The sequence below is a fragment of the Hyperolius riggenbachi genome, chromosome 5, assembly GCF_040937935.1.
Source record: "Hyperolius riggenbachi isolate aHypRig1 chromosome 5, aHypRig1.pri, whole genome shotgun sequence".
NCBI classification, from domain to species: domain Eukaryota; kingdom Metazoa; phylum Chordata; class Amphibia; order Anura; family Hyperoliidae; genus Hyperolius; species Hyperolius riggenbachi.
This window is the reverse complement of record NC_090650.1, coordinates 366,964,984-366,983,331: the sequence shown is the minus strand read 5'-3', so window position 1 is coordinate 366,983,331 and position 18,348 is coordinate 366,964,984. Positions and strand designations below refer to the sequence as shown.

General features: G+C 44.2%; 1 protein-coding gene across 7 annotated transcripts in view; it reads right to left on the bottom strand.

Annotated features, from left to right (window-relative positions):
* The window catches only part of LOC137518990 (polyamine-modulated factor 1-binding protein 1-like), a 539,976-nt gene that overhangs the window by 281,859 nt on the left and 239,769 nt on the right, over positions 1-18,348 (bottom strand). For all 7 annotated transcript variants that reach the window (XM_068237518.1, XM_068237520.1, XM_068237522.1 and 4 more), the window contains one exon: positions 7,918-8,085. In XM_068237518.1, the coding sequence (XP_068093619.1) occupies positions 7,918-8,085 (168 nt within the window). The remainder of the gene's footprint in view (positions 1-7,917; positions 8,086-18,348) is intronic.

Below are 18,348 nucleotides of genomic sequence, written 5' to 3'. Positions count from 1 at the left end.
GCGGCGATCAGACCTCACCAACAGAGAGCTCTGTTGATGGGGAGAAAAGGGGGAGGGGAATCACTTGTGTGCAGAGTTATACGGCCCTGCAGCTTGGCCTTAAAGCTGCAGTGGCCAATTAAGATTAAATTAGCCTGGTCACTAGGGGGGTTTAACACCATGGTCCTCAAGAGGTTAAAGTGACACTGAAGCGAAAATAAACTTCTGAGATAATGAACTGTATGTGTAGTATGGATAATTAATGGAACATTAGTAGCAAAGAAAAGATTCTCATATTTTTAGTTTCAGTTATATAGCTTTATTTATAACATTGCATAATTCTGTCATATTTGCAGTTGAGAAACCACACTCTGTATTTTAAACTGTAAAACAGAGCAGAACTAATGACCATCTGAACTTTCCTGCAGTAAAACCTTATCTCAAGCTGTCTCTCACTGTTTCTAGGCTGTTTAAAGTGGACCCAAACTAAAAATACAAGATTTCAGAAATAAAATCTATTTTCTAAATTATAATAATAAATAGCAGCCTTTTTTCAGCTGCATGATGACAAATATAAAATATTTTACATTTATTGGAGAAACCCCTCCCTTCCTTTGGTATTGCCGGCAAAAAATCCGGCAAACTGGTGGAGTAGAAGGTGTCCAGCCAAGGAGGAATTGCTAATGGCTGCCACCTGTATAACCCTAGTTATGCAAAGAGGAGGGTGAAAAGCATGCACTGAAATGCTCATAGGCTTGAAGGAGTGTTAATTTATATTTGTATGCGTCAGAGTTGTGCTACTAAATATTTTGAATAAAAAAAAAAATGTTTGGTTTGGGTCCGCTTTAAGTTATTTAGACAACAGGACCAAGTTGATTGAATAGCTCAGAGAAGCTCTTCAGCATAGATAACTCAAGTGTTTAAAGGCTCATACACACATACGGACAATATGTCCAAATATCTTCCAAACGTGTCTGTTGGATGAAAAGTTGGGTGTGTGTAAGGCTGGCAAACAACAAGACGACCAACTGATAACAGGTTGTTTGCCAGATCCAACCAGAGGATCAAGCTGACCAACCATCATGCAGGTTGGAATGTGTATACAAGGGATTTGAACCATTTTTTTTTTATTGTTTTTGAATGTAGACATGTTGTGCAGTTCGTTGTTTAGCTTGCATGCACAGTATTTAACTGAGTTGGTTGTTTAGTTGGTTGACGTTTGTGTACGTACTTGTCATGTAAACATCTTGTCATGTTGTACGGGTGGTTGTGCATTAAAGAGACACTGTAACAAGAACAATGTCCCCTGGGGAGTACTCATCTCGGGAGGGGGAAGCCTCCGGATCCTAATCAGGCTTCCCCTGTCCTCCTGTGTCCCACGGGGGTCTCGCTGCAGCCCTCCAAACAGTGGCCCGATAGCCTGTTCAATATTTACCATTCCAGGCTCCAGCGGAAGTGCTGTTGCGGCTCTTCTGGCGGAGATAGGCAGAAATAGGCGAACTCCGTCTGGTCCGCTCTACTGCGCAGGAGACTTGCGCCTGAGCAGTAGAGCGGCCCGACGGAGATCGGCTATTTCCGCCCATCTCCGTGGGAAGGAGCGATACTGCGCCTGCACTGGAGCTAAAAGGTAAATATTTACATCGTCGCTGCTCCGGGAGGATTTTTGCCACCACAGTGGGACCGAGGAAGACGGGGGAAGCCTCAATAGGATCCGGAGGCTTCCCCCACCCGAGGTGAGTACGCCCCAGGGGAGGTTTTTTTCGTTACAGATTTTCTTTAAGTTGGAGGTGAGTATGAGCCTTTACTCTTGCCGCACTGGGAACCAACATGAGACTGTTTTCTTTGCTACTAATGTTCTATTTGCTATCTGCACTACGCATACAATTCATTATCTCATAAGTTTATTTCCGCTTCAGATTTGCTTTAAAGCTAGGCAAAGAAAATGTGCGAATATGTATAGAAAAATCCACAGACTTGGTCAATGCCACCAGTGTGCACAGTTGTGATATTCAGCACGGGTAATTAGCGAATAGCATTTAAATAATGAGTACTTTTGTATTCTGCTAAAAAAAACCCCAACATAATAATGAGCACTTTATCCTACACACTGTACCTTATTAAGAAGCTCCGACTCTGCTGCGCCACATGTTGTTATTTTAAAGCAGGCTCCCATTGTTGCTAATCCCTGTGCCTCTGCTGCTACAAGAGCCCGCAATGCCTTAAGGAGCGCTCACAGCGCAGAATGGAGGCCTAGTCATGTTTGATCAAATATGTGCTGTTATAAAGTGGTGAGAGAACGTAGGAAGTAATCACACAACGTTTCAATTTGACCAAACCCCGCAATATCTGGGGGGATGACATGTTTTATTTTCACGCTGCCTTTAAAAGTAATGAAATTAGGAGTCTTACTCAAACACACCTGAAGAAAATAATTCTCTCCCTCCTGACATGCCCGGCAATATTAGCAACATAAAACGCCTTACTTCAGTCAGCTGTTTAAACTGGTGAGCTCACAGCTGCAGTTCTAAGGCTGCGATTATTAAAAAATAATTGTGTATTAAGCCTGGATTAAAAAGCGCCCTATAAACACACGTTCTGATTTACAGCAAAGGAAGCCATGAAATTCCATTTACAATTACAAAATGCTTGCTTAGGCACATTATTCAAAGTTCATTAACAAGCCTGGCTTTCAACTGCTGCATATAAGCAGGCTCAAAAACTGGATCTGGAGGAAGGAAAGGAAAAAAAAAAGTTTTAAAGCTATAGGGATGCATTTAAAGTAAACCTGAGATGAATGGAGGAAAAGGATTTTTACTTACCAGGCTTCTGTAGTCCATCAGCTTCCTCACTATCCTCCCCGGCTGATCCATTGTGCTCCTGAGAAGTGTGTGATCCAGCTGGGTTGCGAGCCAATGCGCTCTGCGCATGCTCTGTTCTGGGTTGTATGCCTCCTCCATCGCGCTACCGTGGTCGAGAGTGTTCTGCGCAAATGCAATTACGCTGTTAACTACCTTAAGACTGTGTCACGCCAATGGGCGTGGCCGTGGCGGCATCCCTAGGACTGCCTAATGCCAATTGGCGTCAAGTCCTGGGGCCGGCTACTGCAGGAGATCGCGCACAGGCTGCGCGATCTCCTACTTGGGAGGCGGAGCTCCGCCCTTCCTTCAGTCTCCGAGTGATGATCGCTGCTCGGAAGACGAAACCGCTGTCTATTTACTGGGTACAGGGCTGCGATCTGAGGTAGTGCTGTACTGGGGACAGCCGTGTGACACGGCTGTCCCCCTGGAGCACAAGAAAGCGATCGGCAGTGATAGGCTGGAAAAAAAAAACAGTTTATTTATTTAAAAAAAATAAACAACTGGGGGGCGATCAGACCCCATCAACAGAAAGCTCTGTTGGTAGGGAGAAAAAAAGGGGGGGGGGAATCACTTGCGTTGTGTGTTCTGCCGCCCTTCAGCTTGGCCTTAAAACTGCAGTGGCCCATTTCAGTAAAAACTGCTTGGTCTTTAGAGGGGTTAAGCGCTCAAGTGGTTCTCAAGTGGTTAATGAAGTGAGCACGCACAGACCACTCCTTGCCATGGAAGTTCAATGGGGGGTGCATGTGACTTGGGTTGCGCATGCGCAGTAGTCCACCACTCAGTCGAGTCGCAGACTTTTTGGAGCCGACAGCGGCACAACCGCGGGGACTGGGAAGACGGCGAGGGGGCTGGAAGAAGCCCCAGATAAGTATAAATCTTTTTGCTTTCTCCATCTCAGATACACTCAGATAAAAAAACATCAGTGAGATCCAAAAGTGTACAAATAACATACGACACGAAGCAGCACCCAACTCTTGATTCCATTCGGATCATTTTCATCACTCCCAAAGTGAATGGACAGCCGCCAGCATGATCGTTTGCCATCATTGTGCAAATGCTGCGCTCGATCACCTCGTCACCCTTGGTCTCGTTTTTTTCCTGATCGGCTAACTGCAATGTTTCTGTGTCCCCCTGTAGGGGTCAAAACATGACGCAAAAATCAAATGACGGGAAGCCCCGGGTGAAGTTACCAAGTACTTTCGCTCACTTGCAGAAAAGCATTTGAACGAGCCGTCAGGCGACTGATTCAGACGCCCATGGGAGCCAGCCCTTAAACTAGTTCCTGACTGGGAAATAAATGTCAGAGTGAGATCTCAAACTATGTTAAAAGATTACCGGAAAGTAGAACAAGTAGTTACCTAAAGATGTAGAGTGAACTGAGTTTTCAGAAAAACATAGCAGGACAGCAGCAGCACAGCAGGAACGTGGCTGGGTTACAGAACTGGGACTTCTATGCAGGCTGCTGCATGTAGGTCCAGCAACAAAATGAATAATGCAAGACAGCTGCATTATTGAAGAAGAGGGAATTTGAAACACATTTTGAAAATGTGTTTTATCATTGCAGTTATACTTTACAGAAAAAAAACAATGATATCAATCTAACAGGTGTATAAGGAAGGCCTTTCTATTCAGAAAAAAAAACACTTTCGCTTACAGGAAATTCGGTCACTTTGTCATTTGTTTTCAATTGTCAATAACTTACTTATACTGGAGGATTGAACTGCAATCCCTAAAGGCTCTGGATCTGAAAGGCTAAAGAAGCTGTAAATAGCTCATCCAGGTTGGCATTGGTCTCGAACATAATATCCCGTTGGCTTAGGTATGTCCAAGGACATTAAAGACATGGAGGGAAACTACAAACTCAATCAAGAAATCAAATCAGGAAATCAACAGCAGACTTTACGGTTCTGTGGCAAATCTGAACTATTGTGGCACAAAAGAACCATAGAGATAACCACACACACGCGCACACACACACTCACACACACACACACTCACACTTTAGTAGGGCTTCTATCAAAAATATCACTTACTCCACAGATAAAGGCTGACAGGTAATCTCCGGTTATCACAGGAGATAGAGACTGTAGGGGTGTTCTTAACCTGAATCTGTCCATAAGTCGGAATAATGTGCCATCCCTGTCCCCTGTACCTCCTCTATGCAGAACCACCCCAAACCCCCCGTGTCTCCAGCATCTCCCTCTGTCTACTCTGTGTCTTCGTGCCTTCAGTGTGTCCCCCTGTGCTCTCAGTGCAGCAAAATTGAATTTTTCTTTCAATTTTTTTAAAATGTATTTTCTCAAACTACAAGGTCTTTTTTTAAAAAAACAAAAACAAACACATTTTCAGTCCGTTCATATTGGCAGGTGTTTGTAAATCAGGGACTACCGGTATTGACGTGTCCTATGGGTCCTTAGTTTAATCCCTTCCACCTCCCTACAGTTTTTTTTTCATGTATCAAGAGCTCTTGGTACATGGTCTAATATTCTGTACTTTGCACACCATTTTGCACATGGGTTTGCAGATGCCTTTGTTCATATAGGTGCACAGTTTTTTTTCATGTGATCAGAGTATTCGCTGAGCAACAGAGAGCTATAAAGCTAAACTCACATTACTTTTAACCTTTCCAACTTGTATCTCTGTTTTAAATGCAGTTTACTTGGGCTATCATTTTTACAAAAAATGTTTCCACCAAATGCCCAATTTCTATAGATTTGGCTTGCTTTTATATTTGTTTATCCCATAGTCATTTGTATTATGTTATAAATGCAGCATGCTTTCTGAAATGAGGTGTGTATAAGTAGGAAACCTTAAACCTCATTCACTAAACACTAAAAGACCATGTAGCCACAGGCAGCTAGAGGACATCACTGTAAAGGTGTGTACACATTAGAAGCTAAAACCTGCCTAAGGTGAGAATCTTGCCTGTGTACGGTGGATCGATAAGTTAGTGAGAGATCCAGCATGTCAGATTATCTTGCCCAGACACTACTCTATTGTTCTCTCCCTTGCGCTGAATGTAGCAGGTAAAATGGGCGCAAGGGGGGGGGGGGGGTGTTAAGGCTAGGCACCAGGGGTATGGTTAAGGTTAGACACCACCAGTGGGTTGAGGTTAGACACCACCGGAGGGTTATAGTGACCCATAGATGAAGAAAACTGCAGCTTTTTACTTACTCGGGGCTGCCTCCAGCCCCATAAGTTTGGATGCATCCCTCGCCATCCTCCCGCAGCCCTCCCAAAATCCTCCGTTCAGCCGCAGTCAACTCCCGGCAAGCGGCTCAGTTGGACTCAGTCTGACTGAGTGATGTCAGCCGGGGCCTTCTGAGCTTGCGCAGAAGGTCCGCTTCTAACGCCACTGAGCTGCTTACCGGGGTTCGCCGCAGCTGAACAGACATTGTAGGAGGACAGCGAGGGACACAGCCATGTTTATGAGACTGGAGGAAGCCTTGGGTAAGGAAAAAACAGCAGCTTTCTTCATCTCTGGGTCACTTTAAGGTTATGCACCATGGGGGTTACGCTTAAAGGACCACTATTGTGAAAATCTTAAAATTTAAAATACATGTTAAACCTATACAAAGAAGCACGTTTTTTCCAGAGTAAAATGAGCCATAAATTACTTTTCTCCAATGCTGTCACTTACAGCAAGTAGTAGAAATCTGACAGACCGGACAGGTTTTGGACAAGCCCATCTCCTTATGGTGGGTTCTCAGGGTTTTCCTTATTTTCAAAAGTACTGAATGGCAGTTGCTGCCAAAAAAATGTACGGTGGGCAGGGAGGCTGGCCAGCATATTTATACCAATTTTTTTCAGGGAGTGTCTTTATAAACAATAAAGGCCATGCTGAGAATCCCCTGTGGAGAGATGGACTAGCCCAAAACCTGTTGGTAATGTCAGATTTCTACTACTTACTGTAAGGGACAGCAACATAGGAAAAAGGTAATGTATGGCTCATTTTACTATGGAAGAAACATACTTCTTATTTATATGTGTTTACGTATATTTAAAATTTTAAGATTTTTGTGACAGTGGTCCTAAAGAGACCCCGAGGTGGGATTTAATGATGTTAGTGGGGCACCGAGGCTGGTTGTGCACACTTATCACCAGCCTCTGTTGCCCTATGGTGTGCCCCCAGGACCCCCCTGCGCTCTGCTATCCCCAGCGCCATGCTAGCGAGGCTGTTTACATGTGACTGTCTGTCAGCGCCGCTCCCCTGCCTCCTCTGTATCGGCGCTACCCGCCCGCGTCCCTTGCCTCCAATCAGCGGGAGGGAAGGGACGCGGGCGGGTAGCGCCGATACAGAGGAGGCAGGGGAGCGGCGCTGACAGACAGTCAAATGTAAACAGCCTGCTGGCGACACGCTGTGTGTCGCTAGCACGGCACTGGGGATAGGGGAGCGTAGGGGGGTCCTGGAGGCACACCATAGGGCAACAGAGGCTGGTGATAGTGTGCACTACCAGCCTCTGTGCCCCATTAACATCATTAAATCCCATCTCGGGTTCTCTTTAAGCACCACCAGGGAAGTCTTAGTGTTAGGCAATAGTAGAGGGAGGATTCTGTGTGAGTAAGGTTGGGTTAGGTCACAGTAAAATATTGGTAAAGATTTCCAATATTTTACTATCATAATTAAGTAGTAGAATATCAGTACTTTTACTGATAACCTACCAGTGGCCATCTTCAGCACCCTTTTTACATGTACGCTGCTCCGCCACCTCTGTCATGCACCACACATCAACCCTCCAGTGACAGGATGCGTTGCTAGCCTACAGACTAGCGACCTGTTTGTATAGCCTTTGCCCCGACAGGTTTTGCTAAATTCTATTTCCCCATAGTGTTCACTTCGATATCCACCTTCACTGCCTATCGAGCTTGGTTCAGGTACGTGTGGATGGGGTTCCACTGGACTGAAACAGATTTGCAAACCATGTTCTCACTAAAATATTTTCAACACATAATGAAAAACATTTCAGTATCGCATTTCATTTTTATTTTGCTACCGTGCAAAATTGACCAGTGCAACTGAACAATAGAATGCAATATTTGACCCAAATCATCCCCTCCAGTTGTTATTTTAGGGGATTACCTTCTGATCATCACTCTTCAGTCTGGACCTCAATGTCTCAATCTCACTTTGCACGTCCGCAGTCTGTTTTCTCAACCTCTCTATATGGTTTTGTTCATCCTGTTGATGACGCTGTCCTTGGTTAAGCTCTTCCCGCAAGCCTTTCACGAGTTCTTCGTAATTCTGAACCTAATGAACAGTCAAAAATCATTTAAGTAGGGCTTTATATGCCAATATATGCTTCATTCATACAGGTGGTATTAACAAGAGGTGTTCCCAGGGTCAAATTTGTGGAAAGGTAAGCCTTTCTTTTTTTTTTTTTTTTACATAAAGCGTTTACTTTTTTTTTTCAATTGCACATATAGTATGGCTGTCAGAATTAATAAGGTTACTTCTGCAGCAGGGAGCAGTGCGGCCGCCGCTCCCGTGATCTCGCCGCGTCATCTCAGGTGTCCTCTTCCAATAGAGCAGGTCTCTCCAGGGTGCATCAAAGCAGAGCAGCGCACGCGCGCACCAGGAGACAGGACCTTTATGCATTAAGGAGGTGGGTCAGCTGACCTGCCGGTCAGCTGACAACATTGGATTGGTTATCGCCGCCCATTGGTTAGAATCCATGGGGCGGAACATTCTGAATGTCATTCTGTATTTAAGGCCTGAGTCATCAGTGGCTCGTTGTCTGCTGTTGCTGAAACTTTGCAGTGAAAGCTCTCAGACCTTAGTCAGATCCTTGTGTGTTTTGATCCGGCAGGACCCCAGGGATTTCACACTTAGACTAGGGAAATATATTACATTGTATTTATGTGTATGACTCTCTGCCTGAACCTTTGATTACTCTTCTGCCTCTTGATTCTGTACCTTGCCAATCTAATCTGGTGCCGACCTCAGCCCGACCTCCACTCTGATCTAGTCTCCTGATTCTGTACCTTTGCACATCTGATTGCTGCCGATCTCGGATTGTATTTCGACCACGTATCTGTCTGACGTTACTGTACCGCTACCTGACCGACTTGTTACAGACATTGCCTGTACGACCACTCTTTCCAGTGATAGTCCCTACAGCCAAGGGCTATCACGTAGGAGTACTCCTATTACTTACTGTGCACAGTAAAACACGTGTGATCACACTCTGAATAAAATACTGACTATTGTTCTGATATTGCTACTCTGTTCAGATATACGATCTGCTAGTGCCCCTACACTAGCAGATCGTTACAATTACTTTTATATAATGTATTGGGTTCCATAATTTGACACCAAAATCTAAAGTCTTTGGGCCAGCTAACACATCCTAGTGGAGTAAATAACCACAATAAGTCCTGTAGAGGCCTGAGTATCAGTAGGACCTGGAATACCGAGCGGGGATGGATATACGGTGGTTGCAGGGACTGCAACCCACCTTTGTGAGTATAAATACTCTTATACTACAATCTAACACCCCACAATACTGCACCATTTGCCTCCGGGTCTCTCTTTGTCATACAAGTGACTATCGAATCCCCACAGTGACCACCTTTTCTATTTGAGTACATTTACACTTATTTTAAAAACATATCCGTGGCTCTGTTTTTTGGCCTGGATCAAAAACAGAGCCACGGATACCAATGTTAAAAATAGCAGCCCTCTTCACTGCATTCAGGGGGATCCGTGTTGAAAATCTGAACGGACGGCCCAGATTTGCAGGTTTTCACAGACCCCGGATACACGGATAGTGAAAATCAATAGAAAAACTGATCCCCCTCTCCAAAGGCAGCTTTGGACACAGAAACGCATCTGTTTTCTGTGTCTCAGCCTGTGGGTGGGGAGTGGGCCGCCATGCTGAAGGGGGTAGCAGCCAGGACAGGGGGGGGGGGGCTGCGGGAAGGGGGAAGGTCACCCCCCCTTTCCTCACCTAGGTCCCCCGTCCCTGCTCCCCCTCCAGCTATTTGCGCAAATGTTGTAATTTAATGCAATGTATGCAGTGAGTGTGTCACTTCCTGCAATGCCACCCTCTGAAGTATAGAGGGCGGCATTGCAGAAAGTCAAGCGGCGAGTGGTGCAACGCAAAGGAGGAAAGTAAGCATCCCTGCTTGCTGCATACTTTACATTAACAATATTTGCGCAACTAGCTGGAGGGGGAGTGGACCCAGGTGAGAGGAGTGGTCCCAGGTGAGGGGGGTGACCTCCCCCACTGCCCGCCCCCAGTCCTGGCTGCTTCCCCCTCCAGTTCACCCCCACCTCCATGGCCAGGGCTGGGCATACGTTTCTACAGACTGGAAACATATGCTGCAAAAGTGACATTTGCAGAAAAAATGGGGGAGGAAAGAGAAAATTTGAAAAACGGATCTGATCTGCAAGCGGACAAATGTGGTCCTAGCCTTATTCTGTGATCACTGTGTCAAACAGAATGAGAATATGCTGTATGTTGTACATTACTGTGCATAGTGCTGACATGATAAACAAGATAAAGGTGGCTGAAATCACATATAGGAAAGAAATTTTTTTTAAACGTGTTACATCAAGACCCAGAGGGTGTCACATTTTTTAAACATGCTTAACCACTTCAGGACCAGCACCTTCTGCCCCCTTAAGGACCAGAGGGTGCTGGTCCAGTAAACCGACGCTTCCCGACGAATCGCCGCTAAAATCCGCCGATCACGTCGCTCTGTCCCCGCCACAGGCTGCTCTCTCTGCCGTCGTTATGACAGCAGAGCACTGTGCGCCGGTCAGGGGCCGCCTCATTGGCTCCTGACCCTGTCACTCCATGTAAGCCAATGGGAACGGCTTACATGAATGACAGGGCCAGGAGCCAATGAAAACGGCTCCTGCCCAGCTCACAGTGCTCTGCCGTCATAGAGGCGGCAGGGCAGCATATTGCGGCGGAGATCGAGCGGCGACAGCGGCGGAGACGGTCGGGGGCGCGCAGTGAATGGGACGTAGAGTTTACGTCAGGTCAGAACCGCAGCACGCCCTGCCCGCCGTAGATTTATACTGCGGCGGTCCGCAGGTAGGGTCACCCTTATTTGTAAATATGAGTGATTTGGAATTTTAAAAAAATTGCGTTTGCCGTACTTCTACCGTATTTCAGTATGCAATTTACATATGCTATTTATGTTTTTTTTCTGCTTTTTAAGTTCAAGAAGCAGGCTTGCAAATTTTTCATGTTCAATTTGCTTAACAATGTAAGTCAAGGGCAACACAGGAATGGTTTTTTTTTGTTTTGTGTGCGATTTTGAAGTTAAAGTGGACCTGAACTCTTGCACAGGACAGACAGAAGGAAAACACAGATTAATCCACCCTGTATGTATTTAGAGAGTTTAGCCTGTCTACCTACCCCTCATCTGTGACTAATCACCAGGGATGATCTCACGAGTGCTCACGAGTAGTGAGCTACTCAAATTTGTCATTAAAATGAGGCTTAATTGCTTCAGGTGTGTGGCTGGGAGATAAAGGGTTACTTTCCCACAATGCCGCCGGCTTCTATGTGTATCACGTCTTGCACACGGCCTATTGGACGCGTTGCAAGACTCACTAGCATGCCCTTCCTCCTTCAAGCCGAAAGGAGGAAGTGCAAGCTAGTGAGTCTTCCAACGCGCCCAATAGGCCATGTGCAAGACGTAATACACACATAAGCCGGCGGCATTGTGGGAAAGTAGCCCTTTATCTCCCAGCCGCACACCTGAAGCAATTAAGCCTCATTTTAATGACGAATTCGATTAGCTCACTACTCATGAGCACTTGTGAGATCATCCCTGCTAATCACAACTTAATTTGATCTATCAGTTGTGTCATCTGGCTTCCTCAGTAGAGCAGCTAATTGGTAAACACAGGGTGTTAACCCTATGTCTGCTTCCTTGAAAGCAGGAAGTAGACACACTGTAGATTTACTGCAGGATTTGTATCAGATGTTACACAAAATTCTTTCAAGGTTATTATGCTGTTGCTTGTCTTTTTAGTGGATGTTCTGAGTTCCGGTCCCCTTTAAGTAGATAGATTATCACGTAAGTTAACTTCACAGGCATGTACAGTAAAAAAAATAAATACAATTGCAAAATGAAAACTTGCATTCAAACGCATACAAAAATTGCTGCGGCCAATCACTTGCAGAGTTTGCAATGACAACTGTGAATGGTCCACTGATTTGCCACCGGGCACTATATCTTATTTATGCACATTGATCCCAGTAATAAATGTTACATTTCCTTGCACTCCGTCCCATGACAGTACATTAACATGGTAGACCGCGACCCATATGGACAGTGCTATGTGAGATTTATTGGATAAGCAGCTGTCCGGAAATGGTGTTTAGCTGCAGCACAGCTCTATGCCTGTGTAGTTATAGGCAAATTATACCTAATTGCATCACCTATAAGTGAAGTATACTTCTAATTATCTTCTTCCTACAGCTGTATGAAAATCAATAACCATAAGCCTTCCAATGAAACACACACTGCACGCTTCCCCAGGTTCCTAATGAATGCAAATAGTTTGACCTTTCCTTGACAAGCTTGAATATTGTTTCATACTTTTGCCATTAAAGTTGCTGTTATCAGCAATTCACATTACAAACAGGAAAAAAAGCAAGCTAGAAAAATAGAGAGTGCGTGCAGAAAAGGAAAGAAAAAAAAGACAAAAACACCACCCAACAAAAAATAAAAACAATAAAAAAAATCTTGACAATAGCAAGAGGAAATCAAAATCGTACAAAACAAGTGGCTGAACCTTCAGCGTCTGAAAGCGTATATATTTAGATGACGAGCGTCTCGGTTGCATAATGAATTTCTTTTATTCACGTAGCTTTTTGTCTGAAGAGCCTCTCAAATCATCGCGTGGATGCGGCTCTGCATAATTTTTATATAAATATTAGAGAAACACTTTGGTAATTGGTTTCCATCGAAATTCATAGTCATTTCTTCTAGAGAGCAGCATTCCTTAAAAACAAAGGTTAATTGAAGATTGGCTTTTGCAAGAGCCACAGCGGGTGATGCGTTCCACTTTTGTTAAGGGATAAATAGGTTGATGATGCAGGTAGAAACTTTTACTCGAGGGACATGGAAGATGAACCACCATTTTAGCCCCTTTGTTATTCAAAGACAACAGTTTCACCGCTATTAAAGACTCTTCAGGTTCTCCAGCTTTCAAGAATTATTAATGTCATTGTCTGCTTTTCCATAATATTATCCAGTTTTCTTTCCTTTAGGGCTAGTGTGAATATGTGTTTGTTTCTTGCATCATTTTCTTTGAGGCGCTTGAAATTGTTTACAACGGTATTTGCTCTGCAATATGTTACTCATCATGCTGCATTTGAAGTGCTTATCTGACTTTACTGTGGACAATGAGAATGCAAGGCAAATGTAACTCAAACGGAACTCAACCATAATCACAACTACATCGAAGAAAGGGAGCTAAAGCTTTCTGATGGGTGACATCTAAAAGGGTGTTAAGCTCTGTTCTTTTGAGAGTGAATAGGTGCAGCTCCTCTGCACGCAGGCCTAGTGCACACCAGAGCGGTTCTGCTGCTGTTTGCGATCCGCTTGCGGGTGCGGATCCGCTAGGGTAATGTATTTCAATGGGCTGGTGCACACCAGAGCGGGAGGCGTTTTGCAGAAACGCATACTCCCGGGCTGCTGCAGATTTTGGATTGCGGATGCGTTTTTGCCTCAATGTTAAGTATAGGAAAAACGCAAACTGCTCTGAAAAACGCCACTTCAGAGCGCTTTGCCAGGCGTTTTTTGTTACAGTAGCTGTTCAGTAACAGCTTTACTGTAACAATACATGAAATCTACTACACCAAAAACGCTTCACAAAACCGCAAAATGCTAGCTGAAACACTACAGAAAAAGAAGAAAAAGCGTTTCAAAATCTGCTAGAATTTTGCGGATCTGCTAGTGGTTTTTGGTGTGCACCAGGCCTAAGGGAATGAAAATCTACTTTATAAAGCTAGCCCAACTATTTGGAGAGAGTTGCAACTGTTAAGAACTTTTTAAAAAACAACCCTCGAATAACAGCCTTACGAGCAAACCCATCTCAGAGGGGGAGTATCCCCAGCATCATTATAAAAAACAAAACAACACTTCTCCAGTTTTGGTGGCGATCTCCATTTGGCTGGAACATGAAGCAATTAAACTATCATTCAGTCTCCAGATCCCTAGGATGAACAGGTAGCCTGAACCCTTGTAGAGTAATCAATACCATATGATGATTGGAGCATACACAACTAACTATCCTGGCATCAACAGAATTTGCAGCAATAACCTGAGTCAAAGACATAATATAATCTGACATATGATTGTCTAGACTATGAAAAAAATGCATATTTCTTACATCTACTGTTTTGGGCCCTCCAGACGTCAAAGAGCTGCAGTTTGGAGATAAGGGCTTTAAGCTTACAGGTAAAACAATGAGCAAAAGGCATTTAACCGGTTCATTCAGGCCCAGGACATTATGAGTGATCACCATAAAAACAGACATAACGTTACTGAATGGTACATAGGGTTAAAAGATAGGTCTGGCAGGAGGTCAGAAAAACAATAAACAGCAACGTACAAATAAACACAAAAAACACGTGTATCATCTGGGTAGCAACTTATCTATACCACCACTACAGTGCCCAGGAACTCTAAGCGACAATAACCACTAATCTTGTTGAGAGCAGGGGGTACAAAAGATGTCAAGGGAGCCTCAGAGTGAATCCCAAGTTTTAAACTGACACCACAAGTAACATATTAGAACCTTTGAAACCGAACTACTAGGTCCGGGAAACAATGAGCCATATTTAACGTACCAACAGCACCTGAAAGAGGTTAAACATGGTATAATCTCAGCAAAATAACCGTGAAGTCAACCTGCATTGTCACATCAGGATATTTAATATGTAAGCATTCAGAAGCATTGCTACTGCAATGGAAAGAGTCTCCTGTAAAAATAATTATCAACTTTATGAACAGAAAAATAATGTCTTTATGAGCCAGCAGGGAAGTCCTTCCAAAAACTGGTAGTCATCCAGAGACATAGCGACATGTAAATATTGGAGATGGTCAGAATTGGCAGGTTATCCAGGACCTCCTGCTGCACACATTTTAGCAAGAAATAGAGGAAAAGGGAAAACATAGTCCATGGAGCGCAAAAAACCCCAAAAAAAGTTCACTCACAGCATGTCCTCATTACAACAGAGTGAGTGTCTCACAGTGAGAGTTCCAGAAATTAAATGTGCAGATAGAAAATCCAAAGAGTTAACAACTTTAATAATGAGCAGTGATGCTCAATTTGCATTTCACAGATTAATCTTGGTCCCAGGGTCAGACCGAGGCAGAGCGAGAGAGGCTCCAGCCTCAGGGCGCAGTGTAGGAGGAGGCGCACGTCTCACTCAGCTATCATTCCCTATTGATTTGAAGCAGAGAGGAATAAGAAAAGGGGATACATGGCAGTGACTGCAGCGAGGTGTGTGTGTGTGTGTGTGTGTGTGTGTGTGTGTGTGTGTGTGTGTTGGGGAGCCTCTTAGTCTAATAGCAATCAGTGTGTGATAGCTGCGGTGAAAGGGATGGAGGGGTGCACTTTGATGTCTCAGCCTTGGGTGCTGGAGGACTTTGTCGTGGCTCTGGTTGGTTCTGAGGTGGAGATCTTCTCCCCTGTGGGCAGCCCTTAATCCATCCAAAAACACTTTCGGGGTCAGTAAAAAAAAAAAAAGGGGGGGGGGTTATGGCCCTCAGCAGAAACCATTGGCTAAGTAAAGCATAGCATAGGGTAAGTATAGGTCACGGAGGCAGAGCTTGGTCTCAGGAAACCTAAATGGGACCTGAAGTGAGTAAAATTATTTAAAATAAACATATGAAGTAGCTGCAAATGAATATTACATACTAACCTCACCGTCAGTTTCTCTCAGAAGCTCACCATTTTCTTCTTACAATGATCCCTTCCAGTTCTGACTATATATTAGCAGCTGTCAGTTACAACTGAATGTGCAAGGTAATATCCATGTTTCCCTATGGCTCAAGTGGGCGATATTACAGTTTAACAGTGTGCTGACCAGGAAGCTGTTATGGGGTAATGACCATTTTTAAAATGGAGGAGAGAGAATTCCATTGATCGCAGAGGACTAAGGCGACGCAGGAGAGGAGAACGAGATTGAAGAGTAGACCACACGGGATGCAAGTATGACCTGTGTATGGTTATTTTGACTTTTTATTTTCAGTTCAGGTTCTCTTTAACTCTCTGCCACTGAAGATACAGCAAGTCATCTGGATAGAAAGAAATGCAAGCATTCTCATACTTAACTTGTCCCTTTTTGCTTGCTTCATGAAGAACAGCATCTCGGTTGCAATAATTTAAAAGTTTAAAAACAAAAGTGCAAAGGAGGTGTTCCAGGTGGGGGGCCCTAGGCGAGATCCGGTGTTCTCTTTCAATAATAAAACCTGTGGAAAAGGCCTCCCTGCCAAACAGAACAAAGAGAAGCTTTTCAATAAAGCCCTACGGTTTATTACCCTGCACCCGTCCACAAAGTCCCACCACCCTGTATTTTCCAGGTGTCGGCAAAGAGAGAAGCAATCAGGCTCTATACACGGATGGGCAGCGGATCACGGAGCGAGAGCACGGCAAGTTGCGACCTACTCCATCGGCTTCCCGCCACGCCCTGGAACTTTTCTTTTCCCTTGTTGCCATGGTTTTCTTATGTATACCGAGCATTTGGTGCAGGGGCGTAACTAGAAGTCCCCAGGCCCCCCTGCAAGAATTTGAGTGCCCCCCCGGGCCTGCTCATGACCGTTTGGGGGGGGGGCAGGAGGGGTTGCAGCATGAGGGGAGAGCTTTGCACATCAGCGGGGAGGAGGGACAATCCCCCCCTCCCTCACCTCGGGCTCTCCCTTCTGTGCTCCCCCTCCTGCATCTATCCAAGTGGCAGCAGCGGCGGCGGGCAGCTATAAATACCTCCATTCACCACCGGAGGTCTCCGATCTGCAAGGGCTTCTCCGATCTGCAAGGGCTTCACATTACTTCCTGTTAAAACAGGAAGTAATGTGAAGTGAAGTAAAACAGTGAAGTAATGTGAAGCCCTTGCAGATCGGAGACCTCCGTGGTGAATGGAGGTAATTATAGCTGCTGCCACTTAGATAGATGCAGGGGGGGGGGGGGGAGCGCAGAGGGGAGAGTCCGAGGTGAGGGAGGGGGGATTGTCCCCCCAGCTGATGTGCAAAGCTCTCCCCTTATGCTGCGAAACCTCCTGCACCCCCAAAATGGCCATGAGCGGGCGGGGGCAGGGGCTGCTTCCCCTATTGTTACGCCAGTGATTTGGTGGTTTCAGCATGTTTAGCAGCTTTACTATTAATATTTAAAGTTGGCCTATTGACTTTAGTGAAATTCACAAATTTGGTCTGTTGAAAATTTGCAAAACCCCACAAAGTTTGAGGAAATTTTCACGAGACTGTCAGAGCCATTCTCTCTCATCCTTACCATTCATTCAAATATACAAAAAAATGCATTAAAAAACACACGCACAAAAACCGTGTGCCTCTTTGCCTGTATACCAGATTCATAGAATAATGTTTTCTATGGAAAACAGGTGCACGCTAACTTACAATGTGGTCATCACCCAAACCTACACGTGCCATATAAAGCCATGCGCTAGATGCTAACATCTGCGATGCTGCTAGTTAACACGGGGAAAAGTTTAAAGTGCCAAAGAACAGAACATAACACAGTAAAAGACACATGCTGACATTTTAAAGTAGCCAAAACAGACCAATAAGAATATCAAAGGCTGCCTTTAAAAGTTCAGGCTACAATAAAAGGCTTAAAAATAGTATTTGATTTTATTATTTTAACTTTTTGAAACATTTAAACTTATAAAGCGTTTGCAGTTGCAATAGAACAATATAGATCAATATTTTATTGAACTTAAAGTTGGAGACAACAACTAATATAAAGTACATATTACAAAATTGGACATTTTAGTGTATGATCTGCCCCCAAATACAATTTGAAGCAGTTGGCATGAAAATTAAATGTTGTAAAAGCACATTAGACATATGATATATTAACTCAATGATTGCAATAAACCGATGATGATAATTACTTAAAGTGAAATTCCACTCTTACTATAAATTTGGTATAAACACGTATCAGGGCTGCACAAATGCATTTACAATTTAATATTTCTAAACATTACCTTTCCATTTGCAGGCAGATATACATTTTGAAAATGGACTGTAGGCTCAAATTTCATTAATTTTGTAGTCTGGAAATTGTGGTGTGTTGCACTCATTCTAAATACAGACAGGCCACGTGCTGTCCCTTTCTACATAATAGCTGCAGAGAGGTAGAGTACATGTTGCTTTCTTTCCACATCTATGCAAAATGAGTGACTGACACACCCAGACTAGACAGTTCAAATCCATCAGGAGCAACTGGGCATTTGATTTAATATATACATACAATATTTTTCTGAGTATAAGACTCTTCCTGACCAAAAGACGCACCCTAGGT